The sequence below is a fragment of the Geotrypetes seraphini genome, chromosome 3, assembly GCF_902459505.1.
Source record: "Geotrypetes seraphini chromosome 3, aGeoSer1.1, whole genome shotgun sequence".
Lineage (NCBI taxonomy): Eukaryota > Metazoa > Chordata > Amphibia > Gymnophiona > Dermophiidae > Geotrypetes > Geotrypetes seraphini.
Genome location: NC_047086.1, coordinates 386,380,380 through 386,404,801, shown reverse-complemented (window position 1 = coordinate 386,404,801; position 24,422 = coordinate 386,380,380). Strand labels below are relative to the sequence as shown.

Sequence of the window (24,422 nt, the reverse complement as noted above, 5' to 3'; positions counted from 1 at the left end):
AGACTCACTCTTGAATCTTTCGTTCTGTGACCAATGTGTTATGCAAGGATTAAGCCTAGTTTTCCCAGTTATAGCACCATGCAGCATGTAGATACAGAGTTCAACAGGAACTATATTTAGTGATCAAGTTATTCCCTTGTCTAAAAGAAACTTTAAAAAATTCATTCATCCAAATATCAAAAGGTAAGAGATGATAGTTATTCTGTCTCTGCACTAACAATACATCTCAGTGGCCACCAGTCTGACTGTTCATAAGATTTTAAGTTACCTGATCAATGCAAAATTTGTTTCTTGTGATAAACTTTCTTAAATAATAGTATAAATAAACTCACACTAATGTCCAAGAATATGGATATTCAGTTCCAAGACACAGACATGCTGTACCATGTTCTATGCAGTGTTTTAAGATTCAACTGAAATTTTCCAACATATAAAAGTGCATTTTATTTCCTACATTTCCCTAAAGAAGCTGTATTTGGTTCGTACAGCTCAATCTAAGGCTCGTTGTTTACTGGGGTATAATAAATACTAGAAAACCATTCTTGTTCTCATTTGAAGGGCACATGGTGGCTAATAATTTTTCAGCAAGGCTACGTAGCTCAAGAAAGAAGACGTTCTTGTGCCCTTTTTACACAGTGGTCAAATGTCCGAGTGGTTGTGCATTTTTTAGTGGCTACAATTGTTTTGCACAGATCTTGTTTATTTAAAATATGTGCAAGCAGCAATTGGTTCTCTATTTCTGAATTGACATGTCCCATACAGTTAATTTTAAGATGTTTTTCTTTGGCAGGAGTTTTAAATTGCACAATTCTGTTACTTATTTCAAAGGTTTCCCCCCAAACCTTATAATAACAAATATGGATCCAATTTGCATGTTTTTTGAGACTTGCCTACGTAGGACTATCAGCCCAAAGACATGCTAGTCAGCAACAAAAACTGTACAAAAATGTTCAAGTACAATTATTTTTATTTTACAAATTTTTAAACAAGATAATTTCTTATTCAAAATTATTACTGGCATCATTCATTAAAATTAAAGAAAATGAGGTTGCATTGCATCCGTCCAATTCAATAATTTTCAATAATAGCAATGGACATTTTCTTGATTTCAGAAGGTGTCATCTTATTTTGCAGAGTTTTCTTTGGCAAGTCCAAGTTCCTTATACAAAAAGGCAAAATGTCTTGCAATCTAAAATGAAAGAATTTTATGTAAGTTGTCTTATTCTATAAAATAAAATTCAACTGTCTCCTGCTTTTAGAGATTTAATAGTTAAGCATTAAAAAAAGACTTTTTTGTTGCCTGCAGGGCTGTAGCTACCATTGAGTGAGTCGGGCCAAAAGCTGAGGACTATTCAATGGTATAGACCATCTGCTGTCACAGTACTTTATAATTACGTGGCTTCCTATTCTCCATCCCTTTGGCAGGTACTTCTCTCACTTCCTCTTCCCTCCTCCTGCACAAGTCCCTTGTCTCTACCTAGCCCCCCTCACCCTGGTCCTCCAAATTTGCTGGCAGTGATGAAAGCAGATTGACTCTGGCAACCCCATTAGAGCCTTTCCTCGGCCATGTCCACCTCCTCTAATGTAAATTCTGTGGGCAAAATACTGCAGAGGAAGGGTCCTAGCAGGGCTAGCTAGGGCAATCTGCATTCATCACTGCTAATACGTGTCTGGAAGACTGTACGGGGTGTGTGTGGTAGAGAGATTGAGAAGGGAAAGGTGCCAGGCTTCATGTAGAGGGAGCTGAGGGAAGAAAGATAAGAGGGAGGGGTAGAGTTACCAGACCATGAGGGAGAGGGACAAGGGCAGCAGGGGTGGTGGTGAGAGAAAAACACTGGTCCTATGGTGATGGTGGTGGGGTGCAGGAGGAAGGGAAGAGAGGGGAGAAGTTAGAAGCTGGACAGGGGGAGGAATAGGGACACAGAGGGAGATGCTGGACAAAGCAAAATGGGGCACAGAAGAGAAATGCTGAATATGGGTAGGGGAGAAGGCAGATACTGAACATGGGGGGACAGAAAGAGATGGACCGGTCACATAAGGGATACAGAAGGCCATTTTTGTTCCTTCAACTCTGGATGTTCAGTTGGAAACATCCAACTTAGACGTTTTTTTTCAAAAGCCCCTCCACATGTGAATGTTACTAAGGTTATAGAATAAGGGGGGATATTCTATATGCAAATAGGTTTATCTGGACTGAGCAGGGCTGAGGTTAGGAAAGCATTTACATTTATACACATACTTTTGAAAATTAATGCTGAAAATCTGTGCGTGATAAAAGAGCAGATATAAAAGTGTTGTGGGATAATTTTCAAAGCAGAACTGTATATAAATGTTTGCTTTCAAAATCTGGCACACTTTGCACTGGCAAAAGTATTTATGTACCAGTTTAGCAAGCACATTAAAGGCAGATTTTAGTTTTTAGAATCTGCCCTGCAAGTCACTTAATCCCCCAGTGCCCCAGGTACATTAGATAGAGTGTGAGCCCACCGGAACAGATAGGGAAAAATGCTTGAGTACCTGAACAATTTGTAATCCGCATAGAATTGTAGGATATGCAGAATATAAATAGGGTCGGCGCGGGGGGGTGGGGGGGAGGAGTCACGGCGTGCTACCTGCTGTGAGTAAGGCCGGAGCCAGCAAGCTCTCCTCCTGGCATCCTCCGATCTGCACCGCCTTTGCCTTAACGCGCATGCACACTCTGCCGGCCACATCCCGACAGATCAGGACTCAGGGAACACACGGCGAGAGTGCGCATGCGCGCTTAGCATTTTATTATTATAGATGAACTAAATGATTTAACCACATACCTCATCTAATGAATCTTCCCAACTGGCTGGATCACAATGATTCCCTTCTGGTCTAACATCGAAAATCAGATTAGGTGACTGGTATCCTGAAACAGACCATGCCACACAATGACGAAATGACCAACTTGTTCATTCAGTCTGCTCAGTGCATTTTCATTTCAAAAGATTTACGGGCATTTAATTACAGGGCTTTGTCTATTTTAGTGTGGAATTTTTGCACATTCTAAGCCATTAAAAAAAAAAAAATCTTTATTAATTTTAAAATGTTAACAGTGCCATACAATAAATTTAAACATAAACACTACACAAAACAGCTGTATTTTAGGCATTTCTTTTATTCATTTAACAAACTTGTTTATTGAATTAATGTGTGATACAAACAATAAGAAAACCAGAGGTAAAATACAGCTTAGTATAGGGGTGTCAAAGTTCCTCCTCGAGGGTTTTCAGGATTTCCCCAATGAATATGCATGAGATCTATTAGCATACAATGATAGCAGTGCATGCAAATAGATCTCATGCATATTCATTGGATAAATCCTGAAAACCCGACTGGATTGCGGCCCTCGAGGAGGGACTTTGACACCCCTGGCTTAGTAGCTAATGAACTGAAACTAAACAAAGGGGTATCCCGTTAGCAATAACCACACAAAACTAGAGAATAGTCCATCGTAATAAAAGGCAAACAGTACAATAACCAAAATATGGTGCTTAAGTACTACCTCATCTTTTGGAGTTTTATAATGAAAAAACAAATGACCCCCCTGTCCCTAAATTCCCATCCTTCTCCCCTCCCTATCAACAAGACCCATATACAAAGCAAAAGAAGAGCAAACAGATCAACTCAACTTGGGTAAAGAGCAGCAAGGCCTCCCCACCTAGTTTTTCGCGTTCTCCCCAATATCTTAAGCTGGATTGCTCAGAGTTTACCCATAACACAAACGGAATATAATTGAGCCTTCCAGGCCTGTAACGAGGGAGGCTCTGGGTGCTTCCAAAACTGAGCTAAGGTAATCCTAGCTGCAAAAACACATTGCTGGATCTGAAAATTTTGTGCAATAGTAATTCTAATCTTTTTTTCAGATTGTGTGCTAATAAAAACAGTTACCAAAGAAGAACATAAGAATAGCCTTACTGGGTCAAACCCATCAAGCCCAGTAGCCCGTTCTCACGGTAGCCAATTCAGGCCACTAGTACCTGACCAAAACCCAAGGTGTAGCAATATTCCATGCTACCGATACAGGGCAAGCAGTGGTTTCCCCCATATCTTTCTCAATAACAGACTAAGGGGCTCATAATCAAAATGGAAATACATATAAAAACCGGCCTAAATTGGCACTTAGACGATCAATGAGACAAGTCGTCCAAGTGCCGATAATCGAACCAGGTTTTAGACGTATCTAAAAACGACTTAGGCCTTCACAGTGCTGCAGTACGCCCAGAGCTAAAAGGGGCATTTTAGGAGGAGTGGTGAGGGCGGGACATGGGCCGTCCTAGATTTAGTCGTACTGCATGTATAACACTGCTTAGACGGAACTTGGATGTTGTGACTTAGGGCATCTAAAACCAGGTCTAAGTCACAAGAAGCTATCCAAAGTGTCCAGATAACCACTGCAGGGACAAAGTACAGACCCCTACACACTCCCCCAGTGATCACTGACCCCCCTCCCCCTAAAAAAAATTCATAATAAAAACATCACATATCTGCCTCCAGAACATCAGCACCTGGCAGCCTGGCATAGGAAAGCCTAGTAGAGCTGCACAGAGGTGGATTAAATGGTCTGGGGGGTGGGCTAGTGAATCATGGAGAGGAGGACCCAGGCCATAAGCCATGGTGAAACATGCACCCCTAAAACCCTTATGTACTGCCATATAAGTGGCACCTGTCCTATTAATTCTCTTTCTTCCTCCCCTCTTAAAGTCAATTCAATTTGTTACCTTTGCTTAATCTTCTGTAAACCGCATAGAACTTCACGGTATTGCGGTATATAAGCTGTTATTATTATTATTATAAGGGCTATTAGGGTGGTAGACAGATGGATCTAGTAGATTCTGGGGGGTGTTGGGGGGGGCTCACCATGACCTATAAGGTTGTTGTGGTAAGGTGTGTAAGTGGCACCCTTTTTGTGAAGTTCACAGCAGTGCCCTGTAAGGTACCCCATTACTCTGGTGCAATGTTTGGGTGTCCAGTCCATCACTTTGCTGACCCCGCCCAGGTCCAAAAGGTCTTTTTCTAGGCGTTTTTGACTTGCACGAATTTTTGGAAGAAAATGGGGTATAAAGATAGATTACTTAGTGGTCTGGACGATTTGACGGCTGGACGTACAGTTAGACGATTTTCGATAAAAAAAAAATACTTTGGACATATTTTTCGAAAATGGACTTTTTCCATGTCCGACTTTGGGCAACTAGCAACTTAGGGCCAAAACGGACTTAGATGTATCTTTTGATTATGCCCCTCCATGTGTTCCCATGTTAACTCTGCATTTGCCAGTTAGGCCTAGATTCTGTAACCGACGCTGTTGTTGGCGGCCACTGATGAAGTGTCAATCACACAATGACAGCGGTTAGAGAATCCCACCTCCGGCAAAGATTGGTGCCGGAAATGTAGGCCAGGGTTTTCCAGGCCTACATTCCCGGCACCTATTTTTGACGTGAATTGTGCCTCCAGAGATGCCTACCGATGCCTAACCCCACTTCTGTCGTTAGCCATACCTATACTGGCATTTTGTTTAGGCACCATTTTGTTTAGGCAATTAACGTAAAATTTTGCGTTAATTGCCGTTTCAAATGGCATCTGCTAATTGACTTAGTGCGTTTATGCCTATTCTCTGCCCATTTCAACTCAATAAAGCACAACTCTTTATATAAGATCTTTAAGCTGTGTGGCAAATTTAAACACTAATTCTCTTATAATACCCCACAAGCAATACTATTAGAGATCTTGATATAATAGACCTCAGCGGTTTCACTCATAACTTCTCATTTCCAGCATATTATGAGTTTTATCAAATCTGGCCTCTGAGGACTGGATTTGAGGACCCCTGCTCTATGGGAACTTTAAGGCTAAGAACCCAAACTAATACGGTAGCCCACAGCATAGCCATCTGGCTAGACAAGCTACAGCCTTAGCACCCCGAGGTTGAGGGTTCAAACCCACGCTGCTCCTCGTGACCCTGGGCAAGTCACTTAATCCCCCCATTGCTCCAGATACATTAGATAGATTGTGAACTCGTTGGGACAGGAAAAAATACTCAAGTACCTGAATTAATGTAATAAATCGTTCTGAGCTCTCCTGTGAAAACGGTATAGAAAATTACATAACTAAATATCTTACTTCTTACCCAAAGAAATTAATTCTCTTGCATATTTCTTATATTGCCAAATACAATTTTACATTACTCTGCTCCATGCTATAATCTCTTGGCCCATAAGGCCTTCAACTGCTTACTGCCTCCCTTTTCACAAAAAGAGCACAATTAACAGTTTTACTCTTGACTACATCTCAGATACCCAATCTGTGCTCTACAAAGGTTCTGCATGACCCAGTTGTGGACCTGGCTGGAGTATCTTAGACAACTGTGAAGTTAAACATGCAGCTTTCATGAAATATAAAATATAATATTACCTTCTTTTATAAGGTTACAAGAATAATCAATGACAGCTTTCCGAAGTCTATGAATATATCTTAACAATCCCATTAGTGGTACTCGTTGATCTTTTTCATACGCTGTGATTATCATGGAAGGATAATGCTAAGAGAATGATAACAAAGAAAGAAAATTGAGAGCAAAGTGACCGTCTGACTACAATGGAAACAAGTCATTCAGTGCAAACACTTTTATAAAAGGTAATAAAAGTCTTGTCATATATAATATTAGCTACATGCTCGAAGGCTTTTCATGCTCAACAATGAGTCAGAGTCCTGCACAGAGACATTATGTTTAATTCTCTATTTAACTTGGCTTAGTAATTAAATCTAAGAAGAATAAATTTGCTATTATAACTATAGGGAACCAACTTAAAATGTGCACAGATGTTTCACTTACAAAATCAAACTCTAGAAAGCTATTAATGATTTTGTATTGTAAATTACCCTAGAAGAGTTCCACTATTAGCATATTGGAACTTGTATTACAAAGGATCAGTTTGATTAAAAATTTGCCAATCGGGCAGGGTAATGAGAGAAAAACCTTGGATAAAGTCCACAGTATGTGGTTTTCAATGAAAACTATTAACTTGACAAATTGCTGAGCTACGCTACTTTGACCTTTAACCCAATGTTAAAAACAAGGGAGTTAAAATTTAAATTCCATGGCTGGTGTTTACATTTTGGAAATTCAGTGCTGGCAGATAGCAGTGCACAGAATTCAACTCACTCAATTTTGATTTGGACCCATGACATGAAAATTGGCCACTCTCAACATTTTAGATCTGCATCTTTAGTCTTTTTTTTCAGAAGGTCAATTTCTTTCATACTCCCTTAACTCGGTCCCCAGACCAGCTGAACACTATTTAGATAATACCACTATTGGCCTATTGCAGGGGTGCCCAACGCGTCGATCGCAATCGACCAGTAGCTCAGAAAGGCAACTCGAGTCGATCGCACTCGTGTTGCCGTCCTGATCTACCGGCCGATCAGCCTTCCTCTCCAGTGTTCTCCCTAGGGCCTTTTAGCTGGGCAGTTCGCCCAGCTGTCATCTGCCGCTGCTGAACATTAAAACCCCCCCCCAAGGGGGCGTGGCTGGAGCCCGAGCGGAATGGCGGCTTGAACTTCGAGCTCCCGCGATCTCCCTCCATGTGTGTGGATCAGCATAACTGAATCGACGTCTAACTTCACGCGGAGCGCGAGCACAGCCGCCGGTAGGGCTCTACTATTCTTTTCTTTCATTTCTTTTTTTTTTATATTCGCTCCTCCGCCGCGCCGCTGCGCCGCCGCGATGTCGGACAAAAAAGTAAACAAGAGGCACAAACCTGAGCCACTCTCCCCCTCAAAAGCGCCGCTTCCTGCCTCTTCCGGGGACACTAATCGCGAGATTCTCGCTGAGCTAAGAGAACTCAAAGAACTGGCCACTGAAACCAAAGCATGCACAGAGGAAATCAATGATAAAATCACAAGCATGTCAGCAGACTTTGCTCAACTGCAGACTAGAGTGTGCACGCTGGAAACTAAAATGGAGGCGACCACGTTGCATGTGTCTGAGCTCCGGAAAAGGTCAGATCGTATTGCCATTTTGGAACGGGACCTGGAGGATAGTAATGATCGGTCCCGACGTTGTAACATACGCATCTTAGGGCTCCCGGAGAATGGCTGTGATAGCGAGCTCATCAAGCACCTTGAATCACTGATCCCTCAACTCCTGGATCTTACCTTTCAAAGGGAATTTGAGGTAGAGAGGGCACACAGAGTCCCTTCCTCCCTCGTGGCTGGTGACCGGCGGCCCAGACCTGTGGTATTAAAGATACTCAGATATCAACATGTCCTGGAAATCATGCAGCAGGCTAAGCTAAGAGCCCCGATCAAGCATGAGGGCTCCACCATTTTGTTTGTTCCAGATCTGAGCAAATCTACAGCCCGTCGTCGCAAACAACTTCTCTCCTACAGGCCGCAGCTGAAAGCTTTGAATGCAAGATTTGGCTTACTATATCCTGCTCGTATGAGGGTGACCCTAAATAATTCCACCAAAGACTTTCTCAACCCGGAAGAGCTGGCAACCTTTATTGAACAACATGCACCAACTCCAATCAATCAGGTTTGAATACAAGAGCGGTGAACATCTTGGTCTCAGGCACCTCAGGAAAAATATGTACTTTTCTATATAGTAGATGCTCAGTTATGTTTGCTTTTATTTGACTAGCTTGGCTTTACTATGTCTGTGTTGATCTATTGCACTTTGGCTGTGTTTTCGCTTTGCTTTTAAACTTAGTTATGTCTGTTTATGGAATTCTACATGATGAGGGGGGCTCGGGTTCTTCCCTGCCTTCTGGCTACCTCTGCCGCACTCACACTGTTATGGTTTAGAAGTGGGTTTTTTTCCACTTCAGTTAATTCATGGTGTGCACCACTTGTTTTTCTTAAACCCAGTCTTATTCAGCTTGTACTGACTTATTTTTTGATATGTCTTTCTATGTCCCTGCAGTTGACACACTTTTGTACTATTCACTCACTCACGCTCCTGAACATTCTTTTCTTCTATTATAATGTCTCTTAAACTCATTTCAATGAATACAAAAGGTCTCAATAACAAAGTCAAATTGAAGAAGATTCTAGCTTATCTAGATAACCATAACCCTGACATCATTATGTTACAGGAATCTCATTTGGACAGCAATACATCTGCTAAAGTTCACTTACCATGGGCTTTACCCCCATACTATTCCCCTGCCATAGACAGGAAAGGCGGAGTACTCACTCTCATCAGGAAAAATAGCAATATTGCTGTCATCTCCTCTGCTAATGACCTTAATGGCCGGTGGGTAAAAGTCCTGATTGATTATGCTGGGGAGAAATTCTGTTTATTTAATTTGTATGGTCCGAATGTGGATCGACCTGAATTCTTTCATGCCATTACCGAATCACTGTTGGAGGACACTACTGCAAAATTGATTGTAGCGGGCGACTTTAATATGGTCTTAAGCCCTACCAAAGATAGAAAATCTAAATGCACATATAAAAAAACCAAATCTTGGTATGCATTACAAGATCTTATTAAAAATGTCAACCTACAAGATATCTGGAGACACAAACATGCTGATACGGAGGCTTTTACTTTCTACTCTCCCCCTCATTCATCGTATTCACGCATTGATTTCTTTCTTATAAGTGAATCGTTGAGTTCTTCAGTTATGGATGCTGATATTCTACCAATAACTGTCTCTGATCACGCTGCAGTTACTATTCAGATTAAAGGTTCAGCTGCTGCTCGGAGCACGAGGCAATGGCGTTTTAACAATGCTCTCTTACTGGATACGCAGTTTTGTGACTTAATAAGATCTAAGATCCAAGAATACTTCCAATTCAATTCGCCAGATCAGACATCATGGACATGCTGCTGGGATGCTTTTAAAGCTTTTATCAGGGGTGTTATAATCAACCATACAGCTGCTAAACACAAACAATTGAAATCAGACCGCACTCGTATCGAAAATGAAATTAGAGTCCTGGAAGCACAACATCAACAAACGCCTTGTGATGTCCAACTGTTATTACGTCTGAATAAGGCCCGCTTTCACTATAACTCAATCTTAAGCACCAAAGCCTCCCATGCGATTTTTCTACAATCAGCATCCTATTTCGCTGAGAATAACAAATGTGGGCACCTGCTGGCCAATCTCCTTAAAAAACGAGAAGAAAAAGCACTTATCACTTGTATCAAATTGGATTCTGGTACAGAAATTAATGAGACCTCTGACATCTCATAAGCTTTCATGGCTTACTATAAATCATTATATACTTCTGAATTGCAATCCCCACATCGGGTTCAAGAGTTTCTGGACGACATCCCACATCCCTGTTTGGACGAGAATGATAACCTACGACTAAATGATCCAATAACTTCTGAGGAAATCTCATTGGTGATTCATTCTATGAACCTTAAGAAAGCTCCGGGTCCAGATGGATTGACGGTAGAGTTCTACAAGGAGTTTCAGGATGTACTGATCCCTTTTTACTTACCGTTTATTGAACACCTAATTTCTTCTGGCGAGGTTACTGGCTCTTTCACCGAAGCTCACATCATAGTACTACCTAAATCTGGCAAGGATCCACGATGTCTCACTAACTATAGACCGCTATCTTTAATAAATGTGGACGCAAAAATTTATGCCAAGTTGATATCCTCACGACTACAAGCTGTCATCACCAAACTCATTTCCCCGGTCCAAAGTGGCTTCATTAATGGACGTTTTTCTAATGACAATACTCGGATTTTCTCTCACATCATCGCTCAAGTGCACAGTCAGAAGCATGAACTATTAGCGGTCGGGCTCGATGCTGAGAAAGCGTTTGACCGGATTGAGTGGCCATTCCTTTTCCATACTTTACGCTGGTTTGGCTTCGATGAAGCTTTTATCAACAAAATCAAGGTACTCTACTCTATGCCCACCACTAGAACATACATCAATGGTTCGTTGTCATCAGCCTTTCACCCTACTAGAGGCACCAGGCAAGGTTGCCCTCTATCACCACTACTTTTTAACCTTGCGTTAGAGCCCCTGATACTGCGCATCAGTGCTAATCCGCATATATCTGGATTCACATTTGGAGAACAACCTCAGGAGATCAAGATTTCGGCGTATGCCGATGATATCCTATTATACATCACGCCTCCCTCTTTCACTCACCTGCTCACTGACATTGCGGCATATGCAGAAGTTTCTGGTTACAAGTTAAATATGAGCAAGACAGAGGTGATGCCTTTAAACTGCCCGGCAGCGGAATCAGATATAATGGTACATGGTGTGAAGTGGACGGCCAGCTCCATGAAATATTTGGGAGTCTTGTTTGGTCCTACAATTGAAGAAACCATGCACCTGAATGTAGATCATATGCTGGATATTGTCAAGACATCAATCGCCAAATGGTCCCCGCTGACCCTATCTTGGTGGGGTAGGATTGAAACCATTAAGATGATGATCGCCCCCAAGATTAATTACATCTTATCCATGCTTCCTTTTCACTTACCAGCTTCTTTTTACAAATCAGTGGACTCTATCCTTGTGAAGTTTTTATGGAAAAACAAACAACCCCGCATAGCTTTGGCTAAGTTGAAGGCACCTCGCAGTTCAGGTGGTGTGAATTTCCCCTGTTTTGTACACTACCATCATGCTTTTATCATGCACCAGTGGGTCTTAGGATACCACCTCTCTAATACTTATGATACTCCTGCCTGGTTCCCACTTGAATGTGCATTATATGGAGAACGACAGTTGAAATATATGGCTGGCATTGTTCTGTCTAAATCTGACAAGCGGGACAACATTCTCTTAGCCTATAAGACTGCGGTTGACAATATTGACTCCACCTTCACATCCAGCTGGAAAGATTCATCTTTGGTCCCATTATGGAACAATAACTTATTTAAAATCTCAGACTCCTGTGTGTCATGGCGGGACTGGCAAAACCGGGGTATCTGGCTGGTTCGTGATTTGATGAAAGCGGAAGACTGGATGTCCTTCTCAGAATTCTCGGAAACCTGGGGTGTTGCTGGCTCTCAATACTTTAGCTGGCTCCAGTTACGTCATTGCATTACACATTCTTTGCCCAAAACTCGAATGCGATTAGAAGAGCCTGGTCTACACATACTACTTCGCACCATTCCCAGGAGATTCTCCAAAGCTTCTATGTGATACAAATTGCTCCAGCGTGCTCATTTTTCGAGCCCGCTAGAATCTGAAGTGAAATGGTGCAGAGACCTCAACCTACCCTCTGATGCTATTGACTGGTCTGCACTTTGGTTGACTTTCTTCAAAGCTGTTAGATCGGCCTCACTCTTGCAATCTATTTTCTTTCTCCTTCACCGAGCAGTGTGGACCCCTGTGCTGTCTAATAGAATCAATCCTACTATGTCTTCCTTATGTTGGTCCTGCTCTCAAGCGACTGGTTCATTAGAACATTTACTCTTTTCTTGTCCACATGTACAGGTCTATTGGAGTAAAGTGTGGACAGTCACTTGTGACATTCTGGAACTATATGATACTTTGTCCTATCCCATCATCATTGTAATGTCTCAAGCTCTTTTAGAACCCATGGATAATGATGAATCCAGGTTGTTCACTATAATGATGACTTTAGCGATTCAGACAGTTTTATTCTGCTGGAAGGACCTCACTAGGGTGGACTTCCATATGTGGTGGAATGCTCTGTGCCTCACGGGCAAGTATGAAAGAATATTTGCTGAAAAATCTAACACGATGGATAGATTTCTTGCTGTCTGGAAACCTCTTCTTCAATTCTGTAATGCTTAACCTCTTGCTTTTCATTTCATTGTATTATTGAACTGCTTAATCTACTTATCAATATTTCTATTTCTATGCATATATATGATGTTTCAGTACATGCTTTCTCCTATTGGTGATGTACACTTTGAATTCTGTTACTTCTGGTTATCTTTTTTATGTAACCTGTAAAATTCAATAAAAGTTTTTTGAACTCAAAAAAACCCCCCCCCCCAAAAAAAAACCGGCTTGGAGATTTCAGCCCCTAGCGAACTTATGCTCCGGGCTCTAACGTGTGCGTGCCGGCTTCTCTTCTCTTCCCTCTGAAACCGGAAGTTATGTCCGGGGGGGGGGGGGGTGGGAGAAGGGAAGCCGGCACGCACATGTTGAGAGCCCTGAAGCAAGCGTTCGCTACGGGCTAATGCGGGAGACAGGTTAGTGAAGCATTTGTTCTTGTTCCTGCCGGGTCCTGCCTACTTTCTGTTTCCGCGAAGGCAGGACCCGGCAGCATTTCCCCCAATAGGTTGATCACGATCTTGGGCTGATCAGCCTTCCTCTTCCCGACGGCAGAATTGACGTCGGGGAGAGGAATGCTGGTTGGCCGAAGCAGGGAGAGCTTGGGGCCTGTTATTGGTGGTGTTTGGGTCCTGGTCCCCGATGGTAATGGCAGTGGCTTGGGGGAGGGCAGGGAGAAAGAAAGAAAAAGGGCAGGCAAGGGATACAGAAGGAAAGAAGAGAAACAGAAAAAAATGAAAGGGAGGCAGAGAGAAAGAAAGGGCAGGGAAGAGGAAGGAAAAGTTGGGGGGAAGGAATGAGGTCTGGAGAAGAAGCATACAGGCTAAAAGAAGGGAAGAAAGATTGTATGCACAGTCAGAAGAAGAAAGTGCAACCAGAGACTCTTGAAATCACCAGACAAGGTAGGGAAAATGATTTTATTTTAAATTTAGTGATCAAAATGTGTCTGAATTTATATCTGCTGTCTATATTTTACACTAAGGTCCCCTTTTACTAAACCGCATTAGAGGTTTTTAGCGCAGGGAGCCTATGAGTGTCGAGAGCAGCGCTGGGCATTCAGCGCAACTCCCTGCGCTAAAAACTGCTATCGTGATTTAGTAAAAAGGGAGGGGGTATATTTGTCTATTTTTGTATGGTTGTTACTGAAGTGATAGTGCTTAGAATCATCTGCTTTGACCTCTTTGAAAAACCCTGGAATAGGAATGATGATTAACATTTTCTATGCATCAGTGTGCTTTGTGTTTTTTTTTTATTTTATTGTTGGTAGATCATTTTGACTTGGTCATTTAAAAAGTAGCTCGCAAGCCCAAAAAGTGTGGGCACCCCTGGCCTATTGGGTACTTTTCTCATAGATTGGGCAAATACCATGCTTATCTATGGAAATACCTTTAAAACCTGTACCTTTAAAAGATGAACTTAAAAAAATATATTGAAAAACACTACTTATATGGCTAGACTATCAAACTTAATTAGACAAGTCTTCTGAAGCATTCAAAGATCAATCGTCAATATACAGTCCTTGCTTCAGGGCAATTAAATTTTCTTTGTGTATATATATTTTTATCATCAAATATCTTCCACAGATCTAAATATATTCTTATCAATTTTACTTCACAGTCATAATTTATATAAATATTATCGGCCAGCTTCCACCATCCGTGCTGTTCAATCTTTCCCTAAGTACCGGGAAAAGACCCCATGGACTGGAAAACAGCTAACGTCATTCCATTGCACAAAAAAGGTTGCAGAACGGAGGCTGCGAATTACAGACCGGTCAGTCTCACCTCAATAGTGGACAAACTCATGGAAAGACTTATTAAACACAAATTAGATACGATCCTGACCGAGGAGAATCTACAGGATTCCCAGCAGCATGGATTCACAAAGGGAAGGTCCTGTCAATCCAATATGATCAGCTTCTTTGACTGGGTTACAAGGAAACTGGATATGGGGAAGTCTCTAGACGTCGTGTACTTGGACTTCAGCAAAGCTTTTGATAGCGTCCCGCACCGCAGATTGTTGAGCAAGATGACTTCGATGGGATTGGGAGTGATATTGACGACATGGGTCAATGACTGGTTAAGCGGTAGAATCCAGAGGGTAGTGGTTAACGGTACCCCCTCCAATACATCGGAGGTGACCAGTGGAGTGCCACAGGGATCGGTGTTGGGACCGATCCTTTTCAACATATACATAAGAGACCTGACTCAAGGGCTTCAAGGTAAAATAACACTATTCGCCGACGCCACCAAACTATGCAACATAGTAGATAACAGCACCTTGCCCGACAGTATGGAACAGGACCTGCTCTTATTGGAACATTGGTCCTCGACTTGGCAGCTAGGCTTTAATGCCAAAAAATGTAAGGTCATGCACCTTGGCAGCAAAAACCCGTGCAGAACTTACACTCTGAATGGTGAGACCTTAGCTAGGACTAGGGCAGAACGTGATTTGGGAGTAATCATTAGTGAAAACATGAAAACTGCCAAGCAGGTGGAGAAAGCTGCATCCAAGGCTAGACAAATGGTGGGATGCATCCGTAGAGGTTTCGTCAGCCGTTCTTTACATTCGTTTGTTCTATAAATGTATTCAATTACAGTGGTACCTTGGATTATGAGCATAATCCGTTCCAGGAGCATGCTCGTAATTCAAAATGTTCATTTATCAAAGCGAGTTTCCCCATAGGAAATAATGGAAACTCGCTTTGATACGTTTCCCCCCCCCCCCCCCCGAGGCTATGGCGCTGCTCCCTCCCCCCGCTCGCAAAGTCCCCCCCCCGCGTGATCTGGCACCCCCTGTGAGAACAGGCACCCCCCACCCGACCAACTTTAACTCACCCCCCCGTCTGGCACCGGCACGAGACCCGCTCCCCCCCACTCGCAAAGCCCCCCCCCGCTTGAATCGGCACCCCCCCGCGAGAATAGGAACCCCCGCCTGACCAACTTTAACTCACCCCCCCTTTGGCACCGGCACGCAGCCCACAAGTGCCGGTGACGCTTGAAGATCTTCTTCTTCCCAGTCTCTGCCGGCTTTGAGCATGCATCTGCGCATGCTCAAGCCCTTCTCATTCTCCCTCTCGCCGAGATTTTCGGCGAGAGAGAGAATTAGAAGGGCTTGAGCATGCGCAGATGCATTCTCAAAGCCGGCAGAGACTGGGAAGAAGAGCTTCAAGCGGCACCGGCACTTGTGGGGTTCCTGTTCTCACGGGGGGGGGGGGGTGCTGATTCGAGCGGGAGGGGGCCCTTTGCGAGCGGGGGGGGGGAGCGATGCCGGTTATTGGGGGGTGCTCACAAATCGAGTCAACACTCGGTTTGCGAGACACGTTTTGCGAGAATGTTTTGCTTGTCTTGCAAAACACTCGCAAACCGGGTTACTCGCAAACCGAGGTTTGACTGTACTTCAATAAAATGAAGTGGCCCTTCGGTGTCCTTAGCTAGGTTTTTCCTGTGAGTTAAGGTTATTTTTGCTGTACCAGTAAAATGACCAATTTTCCATCTTTTTTTAAAATTAATGTCTTTGTGCTAATGTTACATAAGAAGAATACCCCCCAAATCACACTAGGTACTTAAATAAGATACAAAACATACTGAAGAGCATTCCTCTCTGAGTGCAAGAACACTTCCTAATGTAAAGAAAAAAAAAAAAAAAAAAATAATGTGAATCCTTGGTGTGAGAGAAGCCCAAACGAGAAAGCTCCAATACTTTACTAGGCCCAGTTAGCCATTGAGAAAATGTTACTCACTATTTTGGCCATATACCATCATAGGGAATCACTTGTGTACTTGTGCTAATTTTAAATTAACTGTGCAATGAGTCAATGATTAAAAATCATAACTTGACGGCATTCAGAAAGCTTACAATTATAGGGAAAGCTCCCCCCCCACCTTGAAATATCAGCCAAGAAAAGCGTGTAAGTGAAATGTTAAAAAATAGTCCCAAACTGAGAACTTAGCTCAAATAAGACCCGCATTCTTCATTATACTTTGTGTCTCCTTCTATGAATCGGTTAATTCCGATTCAACCCAGCTCAGTTTCAGGGAAGAACAACCCCCTTCTTCAGGATTCTTTAAGTAAAATTTGATTTTACGAAGTGGACACGCGATAGTTGAAACACTACCATTCTGAGAAATCCTTCATTACCAGCTGAAAGAGGAAATAATGGAGGGAAGGTACCGCATAAAAAATAGCAGCATTTTGCGTCAAAAACAAGTAATAATCCAAGTACATAGTTCAAAACGAGCCAAGGCCAAATACTGTAAATGAATGTAAAGAAAAGCAAGCAAAAGAAAAACCATGTCGACCCTTACCATCCATGACAATCCCAAAGGGTAACAGGTCAATCGCACTTGGGTTTTGAAATGTCAGGTCTAGAAGATTTACCGCATAGCATATTATATAGCCTTCAAAGCAAAGGAGGTATGTTGAGTATAAGGGATCTTCAGACTGCCGATCGGGTAGCTTAACCCAACCAGGGTGCAATCCTCATTGATCCAGCTAGGATCTCTTTCATGTCTTTCTTTTACCTTCTTATCTATTAATCTATTTTAATCTTCAATTTATATTTTTGTTTTTTAATCTTTTTAGATATAGCCTAAGAAAGTGTTAAACTTATCTTGCAGCACCACCTCTTCTGATGTGAGCCCTGTTTCAGTGCTTTCATCAGGGAATGAGGTGCAATTACATACTGCATTAGAATCTTAACCACTTAATCTAAAAAGATAAATTTCTATACTTTTTCTATCCCAAACTTACCTAACCATAAGATTTCCTATCAGCTATGCTTCGAACTGCTGCATAATTTGAAACAGCCACTTTCAAGAGAAGGAACTCCCTGCTGTCACTTGCAAAGCTGTGCCGCTATTAGAGCAAAACTTCCTGCTTGGCGATCATGTAAGGAAAGTACAACAAGCCGATGTTACTTGCTATTCACCACTTACTTATCCACTGAATATTTGGTGTTAAAAACAGGGACTGATTTAGTGAACGGACATTCATTAAACTTCAAACAATTTCTGGTATAAAATGGCAGATCCCGAATAGCCTCACAGCAAATAGCCTTTGAGTTGACGGGGGTGCAGAAAAACAGGACCTACTGTAACTTTATTTAAACTGCTACAGCTTGCCACTCAGCATCCTCATTCAAACCATGAGGGGCAATAGTATTTAACTCAAAAATCCATCTGAGCTCCCTCAAGCTAAGGATCCTTTCATAACTGCCTACCTCCCACCCTATGTTCACTACATCAATGATGCGCCATTGCATATCTTGTAAAGTGTGATGCATTAATTTCCAATGGCGTACCAGTGGGGCAGTATAGACCCTAGATTTGTGCTCATTTAATCTCACTTTGATCGGACGGGTAGTCTTGCCTATATATAGCCTTTGGCAAAGACATTGTATCATATACACAACACAGGCAGTATTACAATTAGTGTCAGCTCTTACTTTATAGATCTCAAATCGTGCACTCAGGGGCTTGTTGCCGACTCCCGCGCCCAATGTAGGCTGGCAGGTAAGCGCTGGAGCGCTCCCGTACCCCTGCAGAGCTGATCTCAATACTCCACATCGGGTGAACATGCAGGCCGGCCAGGAAAATAGGAGAGGCAGCTCTGCATCGGCCGCGTGGCACACTCAAACTGCCTATGCCCCGTCCACCGCAACGCCGGCCTCACCAGCAGAGCAGCAGCGCACGCCCGATCGGCCTCCCTCTTCCTCCCTGCTGCCCACCCAGATCTTCCTCATGCTCGCCTCTCGCAAGGAAAGCCACATCGGGCCAAAACTGGCCAAATATCAGGTGAGCACATGGGAGGCCGGGCAACCAGGCAGCGGGTGGAAGCACAAGTCGCAACCACCTCCTCTGAGTGCCGGATACAGAAGAGCGATTTTCCCTTCCACCCTCTGCTATCTTTCTCCCCTTCCTGACCTGGTCTTCCTTCATTGGCCCTCCTCACTTCTCCTCCCCTCCCCTATCGCTCCCTAACCCTTCTTCTTACCCCCCCCCCCCTCGCTTACAGGTTGTTCTTCCCTGAAACCGAGTTGAGCTGACCCGGAATTAACCAATCCATAGAAGGAGACACGAAGTATAATGAAGAATGCAGGTCTTATTGAGTGAAACACTATTTTCTAACATTTCCCTTATACATTTTTCTTCGCTTATATTTTTGACTTACTAATTATTGACCCACTTATTGCACAGTTCATTTAAAATTAACACATGCACACAAGTGAATCCCTTTGATGGTGTGTGGCCAAAATAGTAACATTTTCTCACCGGCTAACTGGGCCTAGTAAAGCATTGGAGCTTTCTCTTTTGGGTCTGAGCTTCTCTGAGCTTACTACCTCACACTGAGGATTCACATTATTATTTAAAAAAAAAAAATTCTTTACATTGAGAAGTTTTCTTGCACTCAGGGAAGTACGCTATTCAGTACATGCTAATGTTGCTATTAGCATGCGGTCATTAATAAAACTTACATTTTGTAGACATTAAGACCCCAATTCTATAAACAGTGCCTAACTTGTAAGGGCCGTTGAGTGCAATTGTCAATCATCCACTTGGCGCCTAAGCAGTCTTAGTCACTGTTAGGCATCCCCTACCCTCGCATACCTCCTGAAATGTTCCCCGGTAAAAGCAACATCATCCACTTGGTTTCAGGTTTATTTAAAAATTTGATATACCGCTTTATTCAAATTCAAAGCGGTTTTACATAATATAAAAACAAAGTATAAAAAGAGCGTACATTAAAAACAAATTACAAATGATGCTACAAACATTCGAACGCACTGACAAACATTAACTTACCGATACAGGATGGAAAAGGGCAGAAATACAATTTGTATAAAGAGAACAAGGGGGAGAAGGACCAAGACAAAAGGAGGGGGAACAATAAAATAAATAGTCTAATGTTTTGTAAAATAGGCTAAAATGATTAAAAAATGGCAAGGAACAGATTTCCATTACCATCCTTAGAAGGACTATTATACACCGAAGGCGTCTTTAAAAAGAAAGGCCTTCAAGTTACTTTTAAATTTATCAAGGAATGTAATTTCTCTTATATAATTTGGTGCTGAATTCCAGATGGTAGGTGCCGTAACAGAAAAAATGCTAGTACGCATAGTGTTAATGTATCTTAAAGAAGGGATGGATAGCAAGTTTTGATTAGATGAGCGTAATGTACGATGGGGGAGTATGGGGGGGATAAGTAGCCTATTAATAAAATCAGGGTGGACAGAAGTTATGGTCTTGTATGTCAGTAACATTATTTTATAGGAAATTCGATGATCTATAGGAAGCCAGTGAGCGTTAATCAAAAGAGGTGTGAAATGATCGTATTTTCGTGCTTTTGAGATAATTTTAATGGCGGTATTTTGAATAATTTGAAGACGTTTTATTCTTTCTTAGTGATTCCTTTGTATAGTGCATTACTGTAATCTAAACATGAAATAACGAGCGAATGAATAAGAATATTTAATGAAGATTGATCTAATAAGGTGGTAAGAGATCTAATCATTCGAAGAGGTAGAAACATTTCTTAACCACTGAACTTATTTGTTCATGGAACGAGAGATTTCCGTCGAAAGTAACACCAAGAAGTTTAATAGAGGTGACTATCTGAACTGAAACTGATTTTATTGTTATGGGGCAGGGAAGGGCAAGACCGTCCTTGACTGGGAAAGTCATTACTTTGGTTTTGCTGATGTTGAGAGCTAACATATTTGTGCTTAACCATTGACTGATTTGTTCCAGTTTCAAGTTAATAGATGAACTATCTGCAGGGTTGTCCAGATCAACAGGGTGGGTAAGTTGAATATCATCCTTGGCTTCCTTCTGCCGTCACATCCTGGTCCCATGACCAAGAAGTCACATCAGAAGGGAGCTGAGGTTAACACGCGCAACATGTGGAAGATGCTACTCATGCTGGTGAATATTTAAAGAAGTATGCCGGAGGGGGTTACTAGGTGCCAGCAACCCCCCCTTAAAGACAGCACCCAGAACAGTCCCCCTCCCCCCTGCATGACATCACTGCATGAGCATGACCCGTAATACACCATTTTAATTTGTGTTAGGTGTGTTAGAACATAAGGCAGCTTAGTAAAAGGCGTGCTAATGTTTCCATTAACATATGGCAAACTTACTGCCACACATTTTGTAGGCATTATCATCTTATTAAGGAGCCAACAGAGAACAGGAACAACAAACCGCAAGAAGTCCTTTTGCAGAAGGGTTCAAGCAGGCGAACAACAATAAGCAGTACAATAGAAGAAACAACGGAGCATTCATAATACAATAAAAAGTATAGCTTCGTCACGCAAGCTGTATCCCGCTATCAAAGTTTTAATTCTGATTCTATAAATGGCACCTAACTTTTTCCACTGAGAGTTGTGGACCTGGATAAGGCACAGATACTGGCAGATTGTTGCGGTGTCTGGTCTTCAAATTACAATCTTTATAAGATAAGTACCAATTTTTTTACAACTACGATGTGAGTGATTACGCCAAAGCCAGTATTGATCTTTTAACTAAGCACAATTTTTACATTCATAATTTTAGTAATGAGTATGGTTATTTAGATGAATGATCTTCTTAAGTGAATACAAGCTTACTAAAAGGGCCATTATATAGATTAAGGGGGCAGTTGTAGAATAGCATTTAAGTCCCTGCTGGCATTTCCGTGGGTAAGTATATATTTATGCACATTAAGGGATGCATAAATGCAGTTGTTTAGTTTACAGAACTGCCTTTCACATGCATGAAATCTGGCCTTTTAACTCTCTACAAATTAAATCTGGCTGTTTAGTAAGGAGCTGGCTTTGTGCAGGAGCAAAGGCGGAGCCAGCAATCATCTGTTTAGTGGTGATATTTGGCTGCTAAATGAAGAGTCACTGGTACCAATTAATATATGCAATACACTAAATGCCGAGGTTGACGCTTAACTTTAATTAGACCACAAATGGTTTTCATTCAGGGCCAGCACAAGAAGGGGTGCTGGCTAGGAGAATCAGGGTGGACTGTAATCTAAAACAAAGCTCCATTCTCTTTCTAGGACAGGAGATAATACCTGTGGCTTAATGTTCTGATAAGGGCAGTAGCTCTTTATATAGTCCAAATAATTTTCATCGGATAATGGATTACCCCACTCTTCCTGTTCTTCAACTGTTAAGGGTAGAAGAGGGTCCAACATTGTATTCAGAACATCAAGAAAAGGGGCCTGTAAAAATGAAAGAGAAAGTCAATATTTTATTCTTCCCTGCAATGTTTCTCTCTTTTTCACCTCTTCTTGCAGAGGTACATAAGTAATGCCATACTAGGACAGACTGAAGGTCCATCAAGCCCAGTATCCCATTTCTAATAGTGGCCAATCCAGGTTATAAATACCTGGCAAGATCCCAAAAGACATCAGACTTTGTAGTAACCTGCTATAGCAGAAGAGAAACTATGCAATTACCCCAAATGCAGTACAGGAAAAATCCTAAATGCCGAAATTTGATGCGTAGTTCAGCTGCCCTGGACTCAAGAACAGTACCCATTGTTCCAGCCAAGACTAAACAAAGAACCTAGGCCCAAGAAAAGATGCTTCCATTCAGGATTTCCACCTACCTCTAGATCACATATGAGTGGGACAATGGTGGAAGAAGAGAAGCGAAGATATTAGAGGCTGGAGGAGGAAAAGGAATGGAGGAGAACAACAAGCAAAGAGCAAAGGAATTTTTTAAATGTAGGAAAAAAGTCAAGTTAGCACAAGCACTCCAAAATAGAAACCCCCCCCACCTAAAAACCCCCCAACCAAACAACGCTTATAGGCTAGTAAAGTGTAATTATGATTTTATTTTCTGTTTGTGTCTCTAAAATTTTTATCTGTGTCCTAAATTTTCAGTATTATATTTTGCCAGTCCTGCTAGAACAGTGTCTCTCACACTGTGTGCCCCGAAGAGATGCTGGGTGTGCTAGGAGAGAGACCAGAATTTTACTTTATTTTTAAAAATTCCCTTCATAAGTATATACTAGAATAGGTGACATGGATGTCGTGTACTCAAGAGTCTGTAAGGATATAAGTGCCCAGGCAAGCATCATTCTTTGACGTGATTACTCCTTGAAAACTAAAGACAAGTAATTTTTATTTTTTATGCACTTGTTAACTTGAGCAACAAAGCGATCAAAGTTTTGTTACCGTTTTTATCTTCTTATCTTTGCGAACTTGGATTTTCTGCTTTGACAGAAATTAAATTGAAAAAAAAAAAACCCAACCAACTGCAAATGGTAGATGATGAAATGCATGTTTGCTTGTTGACTATCGAGATGCATTTTGAGTTAATTTGCACTCAAAAACCAGCTCATCCATCGCATTGATTAGCAATTCTATTCTATCTACTTTAGTTTCACAATTTTTACAATTACCCAAACATGGCCTAAAGGACTTTAAATAAATAACTCTCAAATTTACTTTGTTGGTTTTGCAATTTTATAATTTCATTTATAATCTACCGCAAAAAACATTTGTTCTGTTTAGTGTGCCAGAGCTAAAAGAGTTTTTTTGAGACACTGTGCTAGAAACCAATGTGGCGGCGTGAGGACGGTAAATCCCTTCCCTGACAGCATCTTTATTCTCGGATTTAGGATCATTCTGGCCTGACTTTATAAATAGAAAGTCAGGGTGTGCAAATGTAAAATGTGGTTTTGCTCCTGAAGAAGCTGTTGTCATACAGTGAAACAGAGAAGCTCCGTAGAGCATTGAGCGTTTATCACTATGGGCTCTTTTTACAAAGCCGCACTAGGGCCTTAAAAGACGCGGAAGAGCGTGTGCTAAATTGCTGCGCGCGCTAGCCGCTACTGCCTCCTTTTGAGCAGGCGGTAGATTTTCGGCTAGCGCGCGCTAATCCGGTGCATGCATTAAAAACGCTAGCGCACCTTTGTAAAAGGAGCCCTATATTAGTTGAACTATCTTCCAACTTTGGAATCTCCCGGATCAACATTAAAGTTAAGTGGGAGTTTTTCCATGTGGTGTCGATATGGTTTGGAATTTTTGCCACATTAATGCAAGGACTTCGTGTTTTTGGATAAACTAGCAGAAGCAAGAAGCCATTTGATGGACTTATATAACAACACTTAGAAAAAGAGAATAAGGAAAATTAAAAGGAAAAAAAGACATAAGAAAACCAAGTACACTTCTCCCTCCCCATTCGCGGTTCCTGCTCTCGCGGTTTCATATAATCGCAATTTTTTTCTGGGGAGGGGGAAAATTAAAAAAACAGTCTTAATGTAAAAAAAAATCCATCTTTTTTTCCTCCCTGCCGCCTTCCCGGCCTTACCTGGTGGTCTAGAGGGCTTTCGGGGCAGGAGCGATCTTCCTACGCTCCTGCCCCGTGCAGATCGCCATCAGGAAATGGCTGCTGGGAGTTCCCGTAGTCTCTCGAGACTACGTCGGGAACTCCCTACAGCCATTTCCTGATGGCGATCTGCACGGGGCAGGAGCGTAGGAAGATCGCTCCTGCCCCGAAAGCCCTCTAGACCACCAGGTAAGGCCGGGAAGGCGGCAGGGAGGTGGGGGTGCGTCAGAGCCGGATAATCGTGGTTTTGCAGCATTCGCGGTCCGGCTCTGCCCGTATCCCCCGCGAATGACGAGGGAGAAGTGTCGTTCTTATAGTACTCACAGAGGTGTGTTTTT

General features: G+C 42.1%; 1 protein-coding gene across 1 annotated transcript in view; it reads right to left on the bottom strand.

Moving 5' to 3' along the window:
• Window positions 1-955: 955 nt before the first annotated feature.
• PREPL (prolyl endopeptidase like) overlaps window positions 956-24,422 on the bottom strand; it is a 90,826-nt gene continuing 67,359 nt past the window's right edge. Inside the window, exons 11-14 of the mRNA XM_033936809.1 lie at window positions 21,819-21,968; window positions 6,436-6,562; window positions 2,808-2,893; window positions 956-1,189 (exon numbers count right to left, since the gene is read on the bottom strand). Coding sequence (XP_033792700.1) covers window positions 1,124-1,189; window positions 2,808-2,893; window positions 6,436-6,562; window positions 21,819-21,968 — 429 coding nt within the window. The 3' untranslated portion in view covers window positions 956-1,123. The remainder of the gene's footprint in view (window positions 1,190-2,807; window positions 2,894-6,435; window positions 6,563-21,818; window positions 21,969-24,422) is intronic.